The sequence below is a fragment of the Fukomys damarensis genome, unplaced genomic scaffold, assembly GCF_012274545.1.
Source record: "Fukomys damarensis isolate Sample0158 unplaced genomic scaffold, DMR_v1.0_HiC HiC_scaffold_16, whole genome shotgun sequence".
In the NCBI taxonomy this organism is placed as follows: Eukaryota; Metazoa; Chordata; class Mammalia; order Rodentia; family Bathyergidae; genus Fukomys; species Fukomys damarensis.
Genome location: NW_022900928.1, coordinates 119,081,253 through 119,100,798, shown reverse-complemented (window position 1 = coordinate 119,100,798; position 19,546 = coordinate 119,081,253). Strand labels below are relative to the sequence as shown.

Below are 19,546 nucleotides of genomic sequence, written 5' to 3'. Positions count from 1 at the left end.
AAAAAAAAAAAAAAAAAAAAAAAAAAAAAAAAAAAAAAGTTAGACTCGAACCAATCTGCTACTTTCTAAATGTGATAGCCTCCCATCTGTTTGACCTCCCTTAAATTAAATTACTTAACCTTTAAAATCGTCACTTTTCCTAGCTGTAAAACGGACATACTAGTGCCTAAGGTTAAATGCATAAATCTGAAGGCCAAACTGAGCTGGGTGTTGTGGTGCAAGCCTATAATCCCAGCATTGGGAGGATGAAGCAGGGAGGATTGCTGTGAGTTTGAGGCCAACCTGGGCTAACAGTGAGTTGAAGGCCAGTCTGAACTACAAAGCAAGACTCTGTCTCAAAAACAAAATAAAATAAGGCCAAACTTGATTAGTTCCAAATCCCAGCTCTATTAAATAAGTAGTTACAACTATTGGTTACTTAGTATTTTCATTCTTCAGTTAACCAATCCCTCTGTAAAATGAGAATAATTATTTCATGGAATAGTTTGAAAATTAAATGAGGTGTAAAGTGCTTAGCACACTATGTGACACAAAACCCTCCATAACCGCCAATAAAAGGAATAATAGTCATCACTTGTTACCCTGATCCTTGGAACTGTGAAAGCAGGAAGGATGGAACTTCACAACCCTCTGGGTTTGAAACCAAACAATTGTCCTTGACATTTCGTACTCTGACAGGGATAAGTTGGAGAAGGATAAATCCCCAAAGAAAATAGAATGGCCAGGATGGGCTATTTTGCTAAAACAGAGCTCTCCAGGAAAAAGATGGATCTTGTGTTCTGCCCCCCTCCTCCCTATCACCATGAATATTCTCCTACAGATTCCTCTAGTTCTGAGCCAATTTTAGCCCTTGGTTCTGACATCCAGTTCTTTAGATTTAACCTGCTAGGTGCCAGGCCCTGTGCTAAATGCAGAGTTCAAAGACAGGGCCCCTCCTGCCCTCAGGGAGCTCAGCCTAACACAGCAATGCTTGTCAATCTTGAACGTGCTCCGCCTCACCTGGGAATCTCTTACAATACAAATTCTGGGTCTATAGATCCGAAGTAGACCTGAGATTCTGCATTTCTAACAAGCTCCCAGATCATGCTGATAGAGCCAGGCGGTGAACTGCACTTTGAGTAGCAATATATAGAAGTTTTGTTTTTTCGGGTTTTTTTTTGGGGGGGTTGTTTTGTTTTTGTTTTTCCTGGTACCGGGTATCGGACTCGGGTCCTTAAACTTGTGAGGCAGGCGGCGGCGGCACCATTGAGCTAAATCCCCGGCCTTATAGAAGATTTTTTTTTAATGACTAGACTAGCAAGTGGCTTCAGACTAGAAACAAAGTCCCGGCTAACCGCGTAGGAACTCGAGGTGGTCTCCGCCCCCTTTTTCGCCGAGGTTCCCTCAGGAATCTGACACGTGACGGGCGGACCGTCGGCTGAAAGGAGAGGAGCCCTGTAAACGCCATGGCTCACAAGAAACCGCCCTGCCTTGTCTCCTTGCTGCTGCCGCTCCTCACGCTCCTGCTGCCCCAGGTACGGAGAGCGGGCCGTACTGGCTCGGTGCAGTGAGACGGGAACAGTTCGGGCAGATGAGAGAAAGTCAACCACCAAGCAGCCAGCTGAGCACCTCTGCGGCTCCTGGTGAACGCTGACCCTTCACCACAGACCTCTGCTGAGCACAGGCGCTTTGCTTTGCAGGCAGACGCTCGGTCGTTCGCTGTAGATTGGGAACATGACAGGTTCCTGTTGGACGGAGTCCCGTTCCGCTATGTGTCTGGCAGTCTGCACTACTTTCGGGTCCCGCGGGTGCTTTGGGCGGACCGGCTTTTTAAGATGCGACTGAGCGGCCTCAACGCTGTACAGCTGTAAGAAGTGCTCGCGGGAGCCTTGAAGGGACGGGATTTCCTCCTCCCATCGCCCCCTAGGAAGTGGGTATGGACTGGGAAACTACTTCTGAAAAGGGTTAGAACAGCAGGGCTCCTGGGCCAAGAGTGGGGAAGGGAGAGCCAGAACCCCCTTCCCGCTGCTTCCCGGAGATGCCCTGCAAGCTGCGAGGCACTGGGGTCCCACCCCCGGTTAACCTCTTTCTTTCTCAGTTATGTGCCCTGGAACTACCACGAGCCACAGCCTGGGGTTTATAACTTTAATGGCAGCCGTGATCTCCTTGCCTTTCTGAATGAGGCAGCTGTAGCAAATCTGTTAGTCATACTGAGACCAGGACCTTACATCTGTGCAGAGTGGGAGATGGTGAGTTGGTATGAGAAGGGGCAGAACCAAAGCCTCCCGCGGTGGTTTCTTTCTTGTTACCCTGTACTCCAGGGCCATTTCCTGCATTATACTCAATTCTCTCCCTTCTCAACTCTTCACTGCACTCCCAAAACACCAAAGCCTACATGCTCCTTTGAGATCTTTATGTTTGTTTCAGGGGGGTCTTCCATCCTGGCTGCTTCGAAAACCTAAAATTCATCTGAGAACCTCAGATCCAGGTGGGTTGAGACAAAGGATTTTATATGGAAAAAAAGCACCCATGAAAAAGATGGATCATTTGGGTACTCCAACCAGAAAAGACTATTCTCAGCTTGGAGATCATTCACTGAAATATTTATTATCGTTTCCTTCTTGCCTAGCAGGATGTTAGAAACTGGGACCAGATAGACCTAAGCCTTATAATACAATGGATGAGAAAGTTTAACACACACACACACACACACACACACACACACACACACAAACACACTATAAACGATTTCAAATTGTAGCCAGGTATGGTGGCATACACTTGTGTTCCCAGTACCCTCATAGGCTGAGGTAAGAGGATCTCAAGTTCAAACCAAGCCTAAGTACCTGTCCAAAAAAAAAAAAAAAAAAAAAAAAAAAGGGAGGCACCTGTAATAGCACTCAGGAGTCTGAGGCAGGAAGATTGCTGTGAGTTTGAGACCAGCCTGGGCTGCATAGTGAGTTCAAAGCAAGACCCTGTCACAGGGTGTGGTGTTGCATGCCTGTAATCCCAGCACTCGGGAGGCTGAGGCAGGAGGATCACTGTGAGTTTGAGGCCAACTTGGGTTACATAGTAAGTACCAGGTCAGTCTCAGCTACATAGTGAGACCCTGTTTCAAAAAGCCAAAAACAAGAAACAAAAAACAAAAAAACGAGACCCTTCTATAAATAAATACATTAATTTTAAAAAGAGTGGGGATGTTGCTCAGTATGAAGGTCCTGGATTAAATCCCCAGCCTCCCCCGCCCCCCCGCCGTGTACTACAGCCTGTAAACATAGTATACAAAATATATAAGTAAGGAGCCAAATTAGAGAGAGCCTCTTCATGATAGTGCAGTCATTAAAGGCTTTTCTGAGAAGGTGTCATTTCATAGGACTTTTTTTTTTTTTTTTTTTAAAGACAGGGCCTCACTATGTAGTTGAGATTGACCTGGAACTCACTATGTAGCCCAGGTTGGCCTCGAACTCACAGTGGTTCTCCTGCCTCAGCCTCCCGAGTGCTGGGATTACAGGCATGCGCCACCACGCCTGGCCTCATAGGACTACTAGGGAAGAAAAAGCCATGGTCATATGAAGAGTTAGGCAAGAACATCTCAGCCCAGAGATGGGAAAGGACATGGTAGGATTTAGGAATGTGGACCATTGAGGCTGGATAAGGGAGATAGTAATATGACAACGGAGTTGACAGAGACAATTTGTGCAGGACATTGTATGGGGTTGTAGTTTATGCCAGTTACAGTAGAAAGCCACTGACAATACTTAACCAGAGGTGTGACATAACCTGATTTGTTTTACGTTACTCTAGCCTGGGTGTGAAGAATGGATTGAAGGGTTCAAGGGTAAGAATTGAGATTACTGCAGTTGAGAACAGACATGACAGTGCCTGGAGCAAGGTGATGAGAGTGGAAATGAAAAAGGGGCCAGAATTGAGAAATTTGGAGATTGTAAAAAATCACCACAGGGGCTGGGGATTTGGTTCAGTGGCACCGCCTGACTCCCCTGACTGGCAAGTACAAAGTCCTGAGTTTGATCCCCAGTACCAAAAAAAAATCCTAGGACTTGCTGATAGACTTTGATTGGAAGGTGAGAGGTGGGGTTTTACAAGAATAGAAAGTGTGGGAGAAGAATGAAAGGGATTGTATTTCTGGCCAGTCCACGTGGTGGCCATATTTACTGACCTAGGGTAGAGGACACTAGGGGTACAAATGCTTAAGAGCTTTATGTCCCTTACAGCACTTCCCAACCCTGGCTGACCATGAAACATGACAGTGGTAAAGTATGACTATACTAAGGGCTGATCAAACCTTCAGCTACCTTTTTGGGGGAATGATGAATAAAAAGAAAGAGACAGAAACAATCTTCAAGATATAAAGGGGGGACCAGGAGGAGACCTGCCTCTAGTGGACAGACTCAAATAAAACTCCCTGGTTGGCCTGCTTTCATTAGCCAGTGAGAAGCGCAGGGGGAGGGGCAGCACAAGGTTCATGGAACAGCAACTATAGAGAATATGTGGGGGATCAAGTTAATGAGGAACCAGATTTTCTCTACACCCAAATTTCTGTATACTGATAGCTATCCTCAGCAGATGTTGTCATGCCTCAGAGTGCTGGAATTCCACCCATAGCCAGGGGGCATTCAGCCTTCCATATACTTCCCTGTTCCCTAAGCAAAATAGAGATCTGAGTTCATAGCCTAGTCCCCAGCATGACTGGGACAACAACATGCAGTCTCTATTTAGCTCAAGACAGTAAGCAAGCTCCTTGTAAAATCCATGGAGACTCCTCAGGCCTCATTCTCCTTGACCAGCCCAGCTTGTAATACTCAGCACAGTGGGTTGGTTTTTCTGTCCTTTGAGTTTGGAGGTTCTAGCAGGGGAGTGCAGTTACTGGTATACACTTGACTGGACAGCAGTTCTTTACTGGGGAGGGGCATTCTCTTCCACTGAGCACACAGCTTTGGGAGGGGACACGGAATGGTGAGGGAGGAAGGGGACATCTGTCAAGCCAGCCAGATCAGCCAAATCAACCCTGGTGATCAGTTGTCTTTTTTTTTTTAGAAGGGCCTTGCTATGTAGTCCAGGCTGACTTTGAACTCACTATGTAGCCCAGTCTGGCCTCAAATTTGCCTCAGTCCTCCTGTCTCAGCCTCCTGAGTGCTGGGATTTACAGCTGTGCACCTTCATGTCCAGCCTCATCTTGTCTTTTGAAATGGGCTCGGCTCTTTTTTGGGGGGAGGGGTGAGTACTGGGGATCGAACTCGGGTCCTTGCGCTTGCCAGGCAGGTGGCAGCACTGAGCTAAATCCCCAGCCCTTTTCTTTCTTCTTCATAGTCTCTCTCTTATCTAGCCTCTGTACCCCTTCCCCAATCCTTCTGACCACTCGATCTCAGTGTCTGACTGGTCCTTTTCTTTCTTTCTTTTTTTTTTTTTTTAGAGTATGAAAAATTTATTGAGGGAAAGAAAGCTTCTGTCTAAGAGAGACAGAAGGGGGACCAGAAAGTGGGTTGGGCCTTACTGGTCTTTTTCTATTTTCTTTTCCTCTGAATGCTAGAGAGTATCAATGCTCAGTCCCTGGATACTTCTTTTCCATCTTCATTGCCTAAGTAATCTCACCCATTTACATGACAGAATTAAAATCCACCTAATAGCTAATGACCCATAAATATGTACCTCTATGACCAGGTCTTTTCCCGTGGGTCCAATGAATATACTCCACTGCCTGTGTCCATTTGAACAAATAAAAGCCATAAGAATGATACAAGTAAGCTGCTTTCTTCCCAAACCAGCTATTCCTACCATCTCCCCGTCTTAATTAAGGGCAAATCCATTTTCCAGATGAGCAGCTTGGATAGTGTGGTGTAATCCCTCACTCCAAGTTCACTCGCATTGCATTCAATCCATCAGAAAATCACATCAGCTTTACCCCCAACAGCATTAAATTGAACCATTTTCTATCACTCCTCTGCTGCAAACTGCCTCTCACCTCGCTAATCTTAATAGCTTCCTAACTGGATTCCTTTGTTTGCCCTCTCCCCCATGTGGTCTTCTCAATGCAGCAGTCAATGTGATAGTGTGACTCTGTTAAAATAGAACTTTAGTATACATCTCAGATCATGTCATTTTTCTGCTGAAGCCTCTCCAGTAGGTTTTCTTCTTATTCCGAATATGAACCATGGATTCCTTAAAATGGTCTACAGGTCCTACAGAAGTGGCTCCAGTTACCTCCCTGATATCTGTCCCTTGCCCCGTTTACTCTGCCCCAGCCAGCACCACAGTGGCCTCATTGCTGTCCTTCAAGCCCACCGGCCTCTGAGTCTGAGGCCTCTGCATGTGGTGCCCCCTCTGTCTCCCTGCAGAAATGACCTAAGCTAGGCTCCCTGGATATTCTCTGAATGTTTAAGGTTCCCCACTCTACCATTTTATATCTCCTTCTCTAAGGACACTATATTTCCCTTTGTTGATTTAATGTATTGTCTCCCTCCATCACTAGAAAGGAAACTCTGGGGCTGGGGATTTAGCGCAAGGATCTGAGTTTGATCCCCAGTACTAAAAAAGCAAAGGCAGAGATCTCTATCATCCCTATCACCTAGAACAGTGCTTGGTGTATGGTCAGCATCTATAACAATTTGTTGAATGAATTCCTGTGATTTAAAATGTTTGGACTGAAAAATAAAATAAAAATGTTTGGACTAATGGGAAGGAAATCAAGAGATGGAAGGAGGGGGCAGGCATAAAAAAGATTAATATGTGTTATGTACATGTATCAACTCCCCAAGATGAATGTAATCACTATGTACTGCAAGGACTAAAATACAAATTTTAAAAATATATGTTTGCGTTAAAAGAGGCAGTACAAATACAGGTGGTGCACACCTGCAGTCCCAGCACGCAAGAATCTGAAAGGCAGGAGGATTGCCATAAATTTGCGTTCAAGGCCAGCCTGAACTACATAGTGAGGCCATGTCTCAAAAAATAAAATAAAAATTCAAAAAAAAATGGTGTTAAAATTGAAAAGCATCTCCAAAGTGTCTTATTGACTGCACATTTGAGAGACTGCTGTCTGCTAGGTTTTGGCCATAGTGACAGGGATGCAGCATGTGAACCTACCACACAAACTTCCTGCTCACCAGTGGAAGAAATTAGCAACAGTCACAGGCACAGATGCTCGATTATAATTTAAGTACCTAACGGAGAAGTGAGAGAGAAGAGCGAATGTGAGAGTATGTGACACAGAAGAAGCTATGCTAATTTAGGATATCAAAGGTTTTCATGAGCAAATGAAATATAAATTAAGAACTGACATGAGCTGGGCGTGGTGGCACACACCTGTAATCCCAGCACTCGGGAGGCTGAGGATCGATGTGAGTTGAGACCAGCCTCGGCTACAAAGTGAGTTCCAGGTCAGTCTCAACTACATAGTGAGACTCTGTCTCAAAAAACAAACAAACAAATAAAGAACTGACACATAAGTTGGAACTGGCTTACTACAGGCAGTCAGGAGGAAAAATGTCAGTGGAAATAACATGCATGAAGACCTTGAGGGTGAACCGCACAAATCACAAGTAGGAGTTGAAGGTTTAAGGCATGATGCCTTAACTACTGATTTAACCTACTTGGATTGTTAGTTCCTTCAGGGGGCAGGAACTCTACCCATGAATTTCCATGGTATATCGCAGGTAAAATTTGATTACAATAGTAATTCTACTATGTGATTTGCCTTTTTTAATGTGTTTTTTGGGGGGGCTGGAGATTCAATTCAGAAGGCACTGAGCTAGATCCCCAGCCCGTTTTATTTTTAATGAGATAGTCTCATTAAATGGCCCAGGCTGGCCTCAAACTTGCAGTTCTCCTGAGTGGCTGGGATTAGAGTTGAATGCCACCTTTCCTAATAGTATGTGTAAGAGAGAAAGAAACAGAGATTGTGAGTTTTTGAGACAGTGTCTTTTCAGTGTAGTCCAGGCTGGCCTTGAACTCAAAATCCTCCTGCCTCAGCCTCCTGAGCAGCTGGAACTGCAGGCATATGCCACCATATCCAGCTCTTGTACTTTTAAGGAACATTAAATCCTATGTTCCAACTCCATTCATATGCAGATGTCTAAGTATTCAGGATTGAGTTTCTTCTAAGAATCACTGCTTCCCAGAGTTAGTTGTGGGCAAATGGAGTGGAAGCTGCAGCTTAGAGAAAGAGCAGTACTGAAGTTGCTACCATAGCAAGGATGCTGGGGACGGGCTGCAGGGGCAGAGAGGGCCCCTACTGAGCAGAGCACTGCTCCTTCCTTTAGACTTCCTTGCCGCAGTGGACTCCTGGTTCAATGTCTTGCTGCCCAAGATATATCCATTTCTCTACCACAATGGGGGCAACATCATTAGCATTCAGGTACAAGTGGGAAGTTGACTGGCAAGGGAAGGAGGTGCAAGGGGTCCTGTTCCTTCTCTACCTCATAGCTGGGCTCCATATTCCCCTTCCTCTGGCAGGTGGAGAATGAATACGGTAGCTACAAGGCCTGTGATGTCAGCTACATGGGACACTTGGCTGGGCTCTTCCGTGCACTACTAGGAGATGAGATCGTGCTCTTCACTACAGATGGGCCAGAAGGACTCAAATGTGGCTCCCTCCCAGAACTCTATACCACTGTAGATTTTGGTCCAGGTCTGCTAAACAAGGGATAAGAGTGGAGCCTTGACAAGGGCAACTTTTCTGAGATATTTATCTTCTACCCTTGTCTCCTCTCTGCAGTTGACAACATGACCAAAATCTTTGGCATGCTTCGGAAGTATGAACCCCATGGGCCACTGGTGAGGGACCAGAGGGGAAGGGAAGCAAAGCAAGAGTAGGGATGGGAACGGATTCAGCTTGGTCCCCACCTCACTCATGGCTCCTTCCATTTCACTCTGCAGGTAAATTCTGAGTATTACACAGGCTGGCTGGATTACTGGGGCCACAATCATTCCACCCAGTCCATTCCAGCAGTGACCAAAGGACTAGAAAACATGCTCAAGTTGGGAGCCAGCGTGAACATGTAACTGGATACATGAGTCTGTTACTTGGAATTGGGGATGAATATTAAGATTCACTGGGTCAGCTTTTACCTTTCCCCTCACCCTCCCCGACTCCAGGTATATGTTCCATGGAGGGACCAACTTTGGATACTGGAATGGTGAGTACAGTTGGCCCCCGTGGCAGAAGCAGTGAGGTGACATGGAATTAGATCTAAGAACTAGACGGATTAGCATGAGTAGAAGCTGGGTATGGCCAGCAGTGCCCCTCTGATGGCACAATCCTCTGCATGAAGTTCTCTGCTTAGTACATATCTAAAATACTTAATGAATTAATGAAATTGGTTCTACTCCAGGTGCTGATGAGAAGGGACACTTCCTTCCAATCACTACCAGCTATGACTATGATGCACCCATATCTGAAGCAGGGGACCCCACGCCTAAGCTTTTTGCTCTTCGAAATGTCATCAGCAAGGTGCCCCTTTTATTAATTTTGGAGAAGGGAGTCCCCAGATTATAAAGGGATCCCATAAATTGGTGGTGGCTGTCTAGGCCACAGCCCTTTAAGCATCCCATTTCCTACTCATTCAAATGGGATTATATGGGAAGTTGTACTGTATGTACAAAGTACAGAGTCTTCAGGATCCCTGAAGCCCTTTCCCTAAGCCCCAGGATAAGGAACTTGCTGTAGCTGCGTGTGGTGGTCCATGCCTATAATCCCAGTACTTGGGAGGCAGAGGCAGAAGGATCTCAAATTCAAGCCCAGCTGAGGCATGAGGATCTCAAATTCAAGCCCGGCCTACTACTAATTTATCAAGACCTTGTTTCAAAATGAAAAATAGGGATCAGGGATTTAGCTCAGTGGCATAGCACCTACCTGGCAAGTGCAAGGTCCTGAGTTTGATCCCCAGTGCCAAAAAAACAAAACAATCAAAATAAAAAATAAAGCCCAGGATGGTGGCATATGCCTGTAATCCAGCACTGTGGGAGCTGGGGTGAGATTGTAAATTCAAGCCCAACTGGGCAATGTAGTAATTCAGCAAGACCCTGTCTCAAAAATTAAAAAAAAAAAAAAAAAAAAAAAAAAAAAAAAAAAAAAAAATGGAGGAGGCTGGGGTGTAGTTCAGTGTTTAATCACCAGTACTGCAATGAATGAATGAATGAATGGCTCGGGGTGTAACTTATTGTGTGGACCTGTTTTCCATCCTTACTACCATGAAAAAAGAACTTTGCTGTAGGGGCTTTGGAATAGGGGTTGTTCCTGTAGTTTTCCTATGGCCACTGAGAGAACTTGCATTCAGTTCCAGGAAATTCCCTTGGGACCTTTCCCTCCCCCAAGTCCCAAGATGGCGCTTGGACCTTTGACCCTACACCTGGTAAGTTTCTCTCCATCTTTCCTGACTCTATGCTTTTAGTCTAAATAGCCTATCCTGCCCTGCCCTCAATCCAGAAATTTATTCTGATTCTTGCCCCTTTCTAATAGGATGGAGATTTGCTGACTTTTCTAGATGCTCTCTGCCCCCAGGGACCTATCCATTCAGTCTTGCCAATGACCTTTGAGGCTGTGAAGCAGGTAAGGCAGAAACCTATATCCAATAGGGAAGGCAGATTCCCAGGACAGATGCAGTATAGCCAAAAGTTCCTTCTAGCTACCAATCTTCTCTACAATGTCTTCTTGTTCATCCTTCATACCCAGGACCACGGCTTTGTGTTATACCGGACCTATCTGCCTTACACACTTCTTGAGCCAACACCATTCTGGGTGCCGAATAATGGAGTTCATGACCGTGCCTATGTGATGGTGGATGGGGTGAGCTCCAAATTTCTTCCTTTCTCCAGTACCCTATGGCCTTAGTTTTCCATCTCTATCTTTTCCCACGTCTGCTCAAATCTGTAGAGGGTTCAGGATTATAATCTGGAATGAGGAAGAGTCTGATTAAGTACAGAGTTCCAGAATGGATGGACAACTGAAAGATGGCTACATTCTTCTTGCCCTCTGAGTAACTATTCTAAAGTGGTTCCGTGTACAATGGCCAAGAGCTAGATGCTAAGCCTGTCCTTTCATAGATCCTATTTCTTATCCACAGGTGTTCCGGGGTGTCCTGGAACGAAATATGAAACATAAACTATTTTTGATGGGGAAAATAGGAACCCAACTGGATATCTTGCTGGAGAACATGGGAAGGCTAAGTTTTGGGTCTAACCACAGTGACTTCAAAGTAAGCTACCTTTGCCTACATTTTTCCGCTATTATTCTTTGTTTTGTTTTTTTTGAGACTAGGTCTCACTTGGTAGTTGAGACTGACCTGGAACTCACTATGTTGCCCAGGCTGGTCTTGAACTCACAGCGATCCTCCTGCCTCAGCCTCCTGAGTGCTTTTATTACAGGCGTGCACCACTACACCCAGCATTCTGCTATTATTCTTATTGCCTATCTCCCTTGAAAGAATAGAGCTCTAATGGAAGATCTATAGCTGTGCCCTTATATGAGAAGAGGGAAGTGGTGGCTCGTGGAGACCCAAATATGGGTATCAGTTATATCTCAGGGCTTGATTAGGGTTAACATGGCCTTTGAGCTTAGTGAATAATGACCTCTAGTTTTCCTCCCAACAGGGTCTGTTAGAGCCACCAATTCTGGGGAAAACAATCCTTACACAGTGGATGATGTTCCCTCTGAAAATTGATGATCTGGTAAAGTGGTGGTTTCCTGTCCAGTGGCGGAAAGGAGAACAGCCTACAGCTTCCTCTGGCCCCACCTTCTACTCTACAACTTTTCCAATTTTAGGCTCAGTGGGGGATACATTTCTCTATCTACCTGGATGGACCAAGGTATTGTTAGTGGTTGTGGTTGGCAGGGTGGGAGTGATATAAGAAAAATCCTGTAAAGGTGAACAGATCAGAAAAAGGGGGGGTGGTAATTCTAACTCCTGGAGAGCTGACCCTCTCTTTTTCTTATCTTTCTTTCTCCCAGGGCCAAGTCTGGATCAATGGGTTCAACTTGGGCCGGTACTGGACAAAGCAGGGGCCACAACAGACCCTCTATGTGCCAAGACCTCTGCTGTTTCCTAAGGGAGCCATCAACAAAATCACATTGCTAGAGCTAGAAAATGTACCCACTCAGCTCCAAATCCAATTTTTGGACAAGCCTATCCTCAACAGCACCTCGCATGGGACATACAGTTATCCTCTCTCAGACACACAAAGTACCTATGAACCAATGGAATTAAGTGGGCATTGAAAAAAAGGTGACCCTAGGACATGAGGCATGGAGTGGGCAGGATCCTTTGGTGCTGGCCATGGTGACCCTAAGGCCAGAACACCTCTGAATGTAAGTACAAGTGCAGTTTCCTTGCCAAACTTTATTGTGATTAAAGACCCAGAGACAGTACCACCTCCACACATCTCTGTGGCCCTGTCTTTGCCCTGGTTCCTGTATGGTCCTTACCCTGCTCTTCCAAATACTGTGTGGCATCATGGGGAAGAGGAAACCTAGAGATGGTTTAAACGTTTCCTCTCGAGGCCTAGAGCTGACCCCAAGTGGAGCTGTAAAAGATCAGGAAGAGGGCCTCCCAGCCTGAGAGCGATGATCCCGGAGGCAACGTGTGGAGCAGAAAGAGAAGTCGAAGTAGTGAAAGGGAATGAGGCCTTGGAGTGATGCACCACAATTCCAGCATCGTCTGAAGAGGAAGAAACGTGGCTGAAACTTTTATCCCAGAAACTTTCCCATACAAGGCTGGGGATTTAGCTCAGTGGTTCTGTCGCCTGCCTCGCAAGCACAAGGACCCGAGTTTGACCCCCGTACCAAAAAGACAGAAACTTTCCAATACAACACCCGTCCCCCAGTCCTCCAAGGTTCCCAGGTAATTCAAATCCCCCCAGCATCCCTGTTGAATACCAAGTTGGCACTCATCCCGTTGCCCCAAATGGTCCTTACAACATTACAGTCCACCCCTTCACTCAGCTCTTGGCCTCGTACCGAGCATTGGCAACTTCAGAGTCAGCGATCGGAGGGGTAGGGACTCCCAACTGGGCAGCAAGCCGGCGCTCTGCAGCCAGTGCTCTCTGAGAAAGAGAGAAGCCGTGTTAGGTACAAAGCCCCACTGATGAATAGTGTGCCCAAGAAGTGACAGCTGCCCTTTGGGAGGGGATGAGACCTCTAATGAAGCCTATGCTCTCGCTTCGGGAAAGTGGGCCACCCTCACGGTGTAGGGTATGTTTCTTTCCCTGCTTTTACATGGCCCAAACTCGCTCTGCGGAGCCTGTTTCTTTTCCTACCTTTAATAAAATGCTGCTACTGTTAAATAAAAAAGAAGCCTTGCTCTAGGAAAGCCTGTAGCTTCACCTTCTCTCGGTCACTCAGGGCGGCGAATCGCTGCTGCTCTTTTTGTTCCCGTTCCTCCTGCTCTTGCTGCTTCCACTGCTGTTCCTCTCGCTGCCGTCGGGCTGCCTTCTGCTCTCTCTTCCGTGTAGCCCGCCGTGCTTCCATTTCTGGGGTCAGTGGCCCTGGCACCTGGGGGATTTCAGAAGATTATGAGGTAGGATCCACACGTGCTATTTCTGGTAAAACTACACATAGAAAACATCTAGCTAGAATCTACAACGCCTTCCCCTTCTGTATCCTTTTTCCAGCAGACCTGAGCCTTGTCGTAGTCATAGGCATCTGGATTCTTCTCCATGAACCTTCGGAACTCATTTCGGGTTTCTCTGTCAGCTGCCACAGCATAAGGTGGCTGGGCCTGAGAGTCCCTAGGTACAAAAACTTAAAAATGAGTTCAGTTTGCCTCCTACCTTTCCCAACATTACCCAGTCAGACAAAAGGAGTACTAGTAAGTGCCCAATGCTAATGTGAGCTACCAAATTATCCTCTCTACACCTGAATTGTCTCAGGAAAAAGACCCTTACTTACTGCACAGTAGGGTCAGCACCTGCCTCCAGCAACAGCCAAACCACTGAGCCTCTTCCAGCCGCAGCTGCTGCATGCAGAAGGGTAAAGCCACCAGAGCCCAAGGGGGCACTGAGTAGGGATATAACTTCATGGTCAACAGCCCCAGAAGTCAGCTGGAGCCTCAGCTTTCCAATGTCTCCAGCTCGGCAAGCAGCTAGAAGAACATCCCAGAGCTCTAGCTGAGCAGGGGCCTTGGCCATATCCACTGAAGACCCGAAGGGGGCTGTAACCACTTGGGCTGACCATGAGATGGGCTCATCTTCTTGGGGTTGCTGGTTAAGAGTCACATGTGCCCCAGCATCCGGATCTTGTGTTTTCTCTTTCTTATTCCTTTTTCTCCTCCTCCTTTTGGGCAATACCTCAAACTCACGAAGATCCAGGGTTCCCAGTGTCAGCTCCACTAGCTCCAACCCTACCTGGGAGCCATCCTCATCTTCCGACTCTGAACCTAGAGAAAGATCTGCTATGATAGATCCATCTAAGATAAAAGCAGAGAGTGGGAGGATATGGGCTGCCTCTGACAGGTTCACGTCTATGAAGAGATAGTCCAGACCATCTGGAAATGAAATCATTTGTATTTGTCTCTGGATTCTCCCTATGAGCAGCCTTAGGATGTGCACAGTAGAGAAAAACATGGAACCACCCCTCCCTAACTCTCCAATCACAGCATCCAATCAGACAGATAGTGTGAAACTCATGCCACACTTTCAAGCATCTACTCCACACCAGGACTTTTCTAAGTACTGGAGATATAGCCATGAACAAAAGGGTAAAGGGAGATTTGGAAAAGTCACTAAACATATCTCAGTGATTGCAACGATATAGACACTGAAATATGTGAGTGTATGGGGTGGGTATGAGGGCCCATCTATCAACTGGGAGGTAGGTAAGTTATGAAAAAGAAGAATTTGCTACTGCATTTCTAGGACACCCAGATAGATTTGACAATTGCCAGATGTTGCTCAAACCCTGTTTAGGTGATTCTCCATTCTGTCCAAGCGCCTCATTTTCATCACTCGGGACTGTTTTTCTTTCTTCCTCAGTAGGCTTCTTCCTCTCCTTTCTCACTGTCTTCCTGTGTGCCTGAGGTGAGTGCAATCTGACTGTCTCCCAAAAATCTTCTTCTGCCATAAAAGAAAATATCTTTCTCAAACTTAGCTGAGAAGTTAGTCCAGGTTTCTCTCAATGAAAACATCAGGGCTGGTCATGGTGGTGCATGCCTGTAATTCCAGCACTAGGGAGGCTGAGGCAGGAGGATCACTGTATCACTGTGAATTTGAGGCCAGCCTGGACTAGATAGAGCCTAACTCAAAAAAAAAGCTGGCAATGGTGGTACACATCTGTAATCCTAGCCCTTGAAAGAGTACTGCTTCAAGTTCAAGGCCAGCCTGAACTATACAGCAAGACTCTGTCTCAAAAACAAACAAACAAACAAACAAACAAAAAAACCTATAATCAGGCTTCAGTACAAGGGCTTAGAAAATCCTCTGGATACATACATGAGAACCAAGGCTTGGGCTGCAGAGTACCCCAAGGGCTGGGAATCTTGGGACCTGCCTCAGAGGCTCACCATAGACATGCAGAGTAGTCAGTTTATGGAGCACACGCTGGAGCTCTTGGAAGGTGGGTCTGCGGGTGGCAAAAGGGATATCCCAAAGTCGGGGATCTTCCCTTTGCAGGGGTGCCCCACGGCCTCCGAAGAATAAGGACCGGCCAGAACGGGGGGCACGCAGCAGAATTGTCTCAGCCTGCTCCAGAGCCTCAGCCCAGCCTGGCCCTGTCAGCAGGTCACGAACATCCTAGAAAAGAAAATAAGTCCACTTTGCATATCTTCACTTGCTATTTAAAATCTCCAACCACAAGCTGGCCCACAGATCACTTGCAGGGAGTCAGAGGTAGAGAATAACATAAAAAGAGAAAAACATCCTAGACATCCCTATATTTCTTTGTCTACCCAGGAATAACGAAAATTGGGAGGCTATGAATCCCAAACCTTTCCATGGTAACATTTAATGAGTTGAACTGAGAGGCATAAAAGTGACTATGACCACCACATCTAGGAGGCCTAACTTACCTTATATAGTGTGGCTTCATTGTAGCGCCTCAGGTTGGCTCCAGCAGAGCGTGATGGCCTACCCTGGGCATCCCGAAGCCCCTGGGCTGTACCCCGCTTGGCCCGGACAGTGTAGCGGTGAAAGGTTTTATGTGTCACCACTTCTCTTCTGTAGACAGCACAGACTCAGTACTAGAGACAAGCAGGTGCTCCACGACTAACAGAATCCACATTATCCTTACCCCATGCAGCACCCTCTCACCCTTGAAAAATGGCACCAGCAAAGTGCCCAGCTGCAGCCATGAGCACCACACAATGTCTGGGACCTCCATTTTGCAGGCGCTGTAGCAGCAGTTCTGCCTCATCTGGGGGAACCTGTACGACAGAGACACAGTAGAAACATTCTATCTGTTGTACTCATTGACAGCAAGAAAGCAAGTGCCATACTAAGTGCTTCACATACATGATCTCATTTATTATAACCACACCAAGCCTTGTTTCCATTTTACAAAGAACTAAATTTGAGGCTTGAAGAGATAGTGGTAGAAAATCAAGACGCAGAACCACAATTCAAACGGAGAATCATCTGTTTCCAAAGTTAATTCCATTACACTTGACCCTTTCAAGATTTAGCCAGTTTCAATCCAAGACTGTGTTGTCAAGTGTGATACCTATACCCAAAAGGAGGAAGGAAAGCAGTGAGAAAGGGATTGGCAAAGGAGAAACGTGGTCTAAATGTACAAAAAGCTGAGCTGACCACACAACCTGTGCTATCACTTGCCTGGTGAGGGCCTAGCACACAGCGGTAGGCATGAAGAAATTGGCCCTGGGCATTCTGGAAAAGAACTTGATGAGGGTAAAAGCCTCGGGGTCGGTTAGGTCTCTCATATTCAGCCCTCTCCTCGCCCAGCGTCTGTAAATCCTTTTCACTGGCTGAGTCTGAGTCTTCTGATCCTGAGATGCTGGAAAGCTCTCCTGAAGACAGTGGGAAACACAAATTTGGTACCCCATCTCTGACCTTTCTTCAAACTCCATAGGGACTTCTTTCAGCCCAACACCCTGCTCCCACCAGGATCACCTGTGCAGCTCCGCTTTTCAAAATCCAGGGCAGACAGGAGAGGCCTGCTTTTGAGATGTTGCTTTAGATTAAAGCGATGCCAGTCAAGCTTATAATGTTCTCTCTGGTACAAAAGCAAAGAGGGAGGCAGAAGACGGAAACATCCCAACCTGGGCTTGTCTAGCAGTGAAGGCTACTCAGAACTCCAGGAAGTATGACCAGGTAACACCAACTGCTTTAGGCAAGCATGGATTTTTATTAACTTAAGGCAAATCCAATGTCTACCTCTCCCTACTCACATCATACTTTTCTAACAGCTGGCCCCTGATGGCCTAGATGTTATAATGGCCATTTACCTGCTCCTGGTGGTTCTGGAAGCTCTGGTTACAGGCTGAACAAAATAACTTCTCTGAAATATCCAGAGGACCTTGGACTACTTTTCTTTCTGGGCTTGCTTTCTTCCCTGAACCTAAATAAGAAAGAATAATTGGAGGTAAAACGGAAAGCTCAAGTCCATAGTGCCTGAAATTACATTCAGTGTCTGATATACAAAGAAGAGGAGAGTTTAAGAGAGATAGCATGACCTTGTCTTCAAGGGATTTAAAATCCAGTAACCATGAAATAAACAGTCTACAGCAATCACTTTTTACAATAAATATGCTTCCAAGAGATGTACTTAAAATGAATATAAATTATTATATTTAAATTAGCCAAAGAGATTGTTCAGAGGAATCTGGTAGAAAATAAGTTACAGTTAGGTTAAGTTTTTTCCTTCTTTCCTCTCTTTTCCTTCTCCAGTACAGGGGACTGAACCCAAAGTCTTGTGTATGCTAAGCAACTGCCCTGCCACTCAGCTACATCCCCAGTCCCAAAATCAGTTTTTCCATTTTATTTCATTAAGCACTATATAATATACCACAGAACCTTCTAACAATAAATGATTGAGTTCTTTTTTCATTAATCAGGAAAATGCTTCTTTAATCAGTTTTACCAAACCCTCTGGCACAGTTAACAATTAATTCCAGAGATCTCTTTCGGCAAACTCCACTGATATGGACAGTGGGCAACCCCTTTTTTCCTTGTCCCCATTAGTGAACTTGCGTATATACACAGCAGCCACTTCCAGGATGAGAAAACATGCTCCCATAAAGACAAGTCCAGAGAGAATTTCAAATCACATCATCACACAGTTACCGAAACCATCACCCTACTTCCAGGTCCCTTAAAGGAGGCCGAGTTTCAGCTCCTTTTCCTGTAAGCCCTAAAATTATTTCATCATTATATTTTTTGCAGTGCTGCTGGGCTATAGGCAAGCACTTTATTACTGAGTTACACCCTGAGCCCTTTATTTTAATTGTATAAAAGCCACTTCCTAAATGTCATTTTAAAACTTACAGTTCCAATTAATCTAAAGAGAAATGTAAGAAAGCAGTATCCATTGGGCAGGGGATGTAGCTCAGTGGTGAAGCACCTGCCTGGCAAGCAGAAGGCCCTGAGTTCAATTCCCAGTACCAAAAGAAAAAAAAAAGTGTAAAGTTCTACAAAACCAATAATAAACTTTTATATTCAGTAGAAAGGAATGATTTCAGTGGAGTTCAGTTAAATCTGGAATATATCTAGGAATCCTAAGTGCTTTTGAAAGAAATGATGTTAACATAATGAAACACAGCAACAGCCAAAGACTTGTTTGGAGACAACTCAGGAGCCTATTCTGGAAACTACCCAGAGATGAAATGAATTTTTTGAAAAACCATCCAGCAGAAGAGAAGTCAACTGGGTTCCTGAGCTGGTAAATACCAGTAACAGGGTTCTCCGGAAGGATAATACGTTCCCCCAAGTCCTATTCCTTATGGATCCACCCCAAATCTTCCCGGATACCTGGACAGGAAGTAGGCAGAAGCCCGGCCTGAGCCTCCCCGGGAGCCTGGCTCACCAAGCTCACGCCTCGTAGGACTGGAGCTTCAGCGCTGAGGTCAAACAGGGAGACCGACGCAGGAGCTGGAGGGGTAGCTGGAGCCGGCGACATGTCTGAACCGGAATTACTTAGAAGCAGCTCCTGGAGCACAGCGGGAGTTAGAAATACTGTAGAGCCCACCAGAGCGAGATCCTACTGCCACTTCTGCCTGTCTTACCTACAAGATCCGTTAGCCCTCAACCTGCCACTAGGAGTCAGTTCTGCCGTATATAGGTGACCTCGCTTCATTTTTTCAAACCCTTGGTCTCAGACCCCAAAAGTGGAACGCGGGAGCATTCAGCTCCAAATCGAGTCCCACAGAGTTGACTCACTGAGTTAATCGCTGATGCTGCCTAACCGACCTTCGTTACCCGAGGGATAAGGTCCAGCAACGACTGAACCACAGAGATTCGCTTCTGCCCTCAGAAACTGCAACAAACTTCCCGGCGTCCCGAGAGGCAAGCAAGCGTAATCCAAAATCAGATTTCGGCAACACCACAACAATCCCGTCACTACGGAGTCGCGAAGAGGACAAATAGCGTCGCCCGCACCCAAGCCCCGCCC

General features: G+C 46.0%; 2 protein-coding genes across 8 annotated transcripts in view; one reads left to right on the top strand and one right to left on the bottom strand.

The window, feature by feature from the left end:
• Window positions 1-12,524, top strand: part of Glb1l (galactosidase beta 1 like) — a 13,006-nt gene extending 482 nt beyond the window's left edge. Inside the window, exons 2-17 of one of the 3 annotated variants that reach the window (XM_010611848.3) lie at window positions 1,388-1,514; window positions 1,680-1,846; window positions 2,078-2,228; window positions 2,407-2,467; window positions 8,259-8,353; window positions 8,452-8,626; window positions 8,714-8,772; window positions 8,875-8,996; window positions 9,094-9,134; window positions 9,330-9,448; window positions 10,275-10,349; window positions 10,457-10,546; window positions 10,670-10,783; window positions 11,061-11,192; window positions 11,587-11,802; window positions 11,945-12,524. In XM_010611848.3, coding sequence (XP_010610150.1) covers window positions 1,446-1,514; window positions 1,680-1,846; window positions 2,078-2,228; window positions 2,407-2,467; window positions 8,259-8,353; window positions 8,452-8,626; window positions 8,714-8,772; window positions 8,875-8,996; window positions 9,094-9,134; window positions 9,330-9,448; window positions 10,275-10,349; window positions 10,457-10,546; window positions 10,670-10,783; window positions 11,061-11,192; window positions 11,587-11,802; window positions 11,945-12,211 — 1,953 coding nt within the window. In that variant the 5' untranslated portion in view covers window positions 1,388-1,445 and the 3' untranslated portion in view covers window positions 12,212-12,524. Of the gene's footprint in view, window positions 1-1,292; window positions 1,515-1,679; window positions 1,847-2,077; window positions 2,229-2,406; window positions 2,468-8,258; window positions 8,354-8,451; window positions 8,627-8,713; window positions 8,773-8,874; window positions 8,997-9,093; window positions 9,135-9,329; window positions 9,449-10,274; window positions 10,350-10,456; window positions 10,547-10,669; window positions 10,784-11,060; window positions 11,193-11,586; window positions 11,803-11,944 lie in introns of all 3 variants that reach the window. The other 2 variants (XM_010611847.3, XM_010611846.3) reach the window with 2 other exon arrangements.
• Ankzf1 (ankyrin repeat and zinc finger peptidyl tRNA hydrolase 1) lies at window positions 12,238-19,515 on the bottom strand. 5 transcript variants are annotated; one of them, XM_010611841.3, is made up of 14 exons: window positions 19,161-19,515; window positions 18,907-19,084; window positions 17,385-17,497; window positions 17,050-17,152; window positions 16,753-16,946; window positions 16,234-16,346; window positions 15,993-16,140; window positions 15,489-15,717; window positions 14,887-15,042; window positions 13,880-14,366; window positions 13,608-13,719; window positions 13,316-13,483; window positions 12,950-13,035; window positions 12,238-12,650 (listed from the first exon to the last, which is right to left on the bottom strand). In XM_010611841.3, exons 2-14 carry the CDS (start codon window positions 19,052-19,054, stop codon window positions 12,527-12,529), a joined length of 2,181 nt encoding a protein of 726 aa, XP_010610143.1. In that variant the 5' UTR covers window positions 19,055-19,084; window positions 19,161-19,515; the 3' UTR covers window positions 12,238-12,526. The 5 variants fall into 5 exon arrangements, with proteins under 5 accessions (XP_010610143.1, XP_010610142.1, XP_010610144.1 ...); XM_010611840.3 differs by having other exon boundaries at window positions 19,315-19,515; XM_010611842.3 differs by having other exon boundaries at window positions 19,345-19,515.
• Window positions 19,516-19,546: the final 31 nt, after the last annotated feature.

Bases quoted from the DNA above. Each gene is read 5' to 3' on its own strand.
- Ankzf1 (XM_010611841.3), bottom strand. From the start codon at position 19,054: ATGTCGCCGGCTCCAGCTACCCCTCCAGCTCCTGCGTCGGTCTCCCTG. The intron at 15,043-15,488 runs GTGAGCCTCTGA...CTTTTATGGCAG, and splicing joins GACTACTCTGCATGTCTATG to AAGAAGATTTTTGGGAGACA. The intron at 14,367-14,886 runs GTTTGAGCAACA...ATCTTTCTCTAG, and splicing joins TGGAGAATCACCTAAACAGG to GTTCAGAGTCGGAAGATGAG.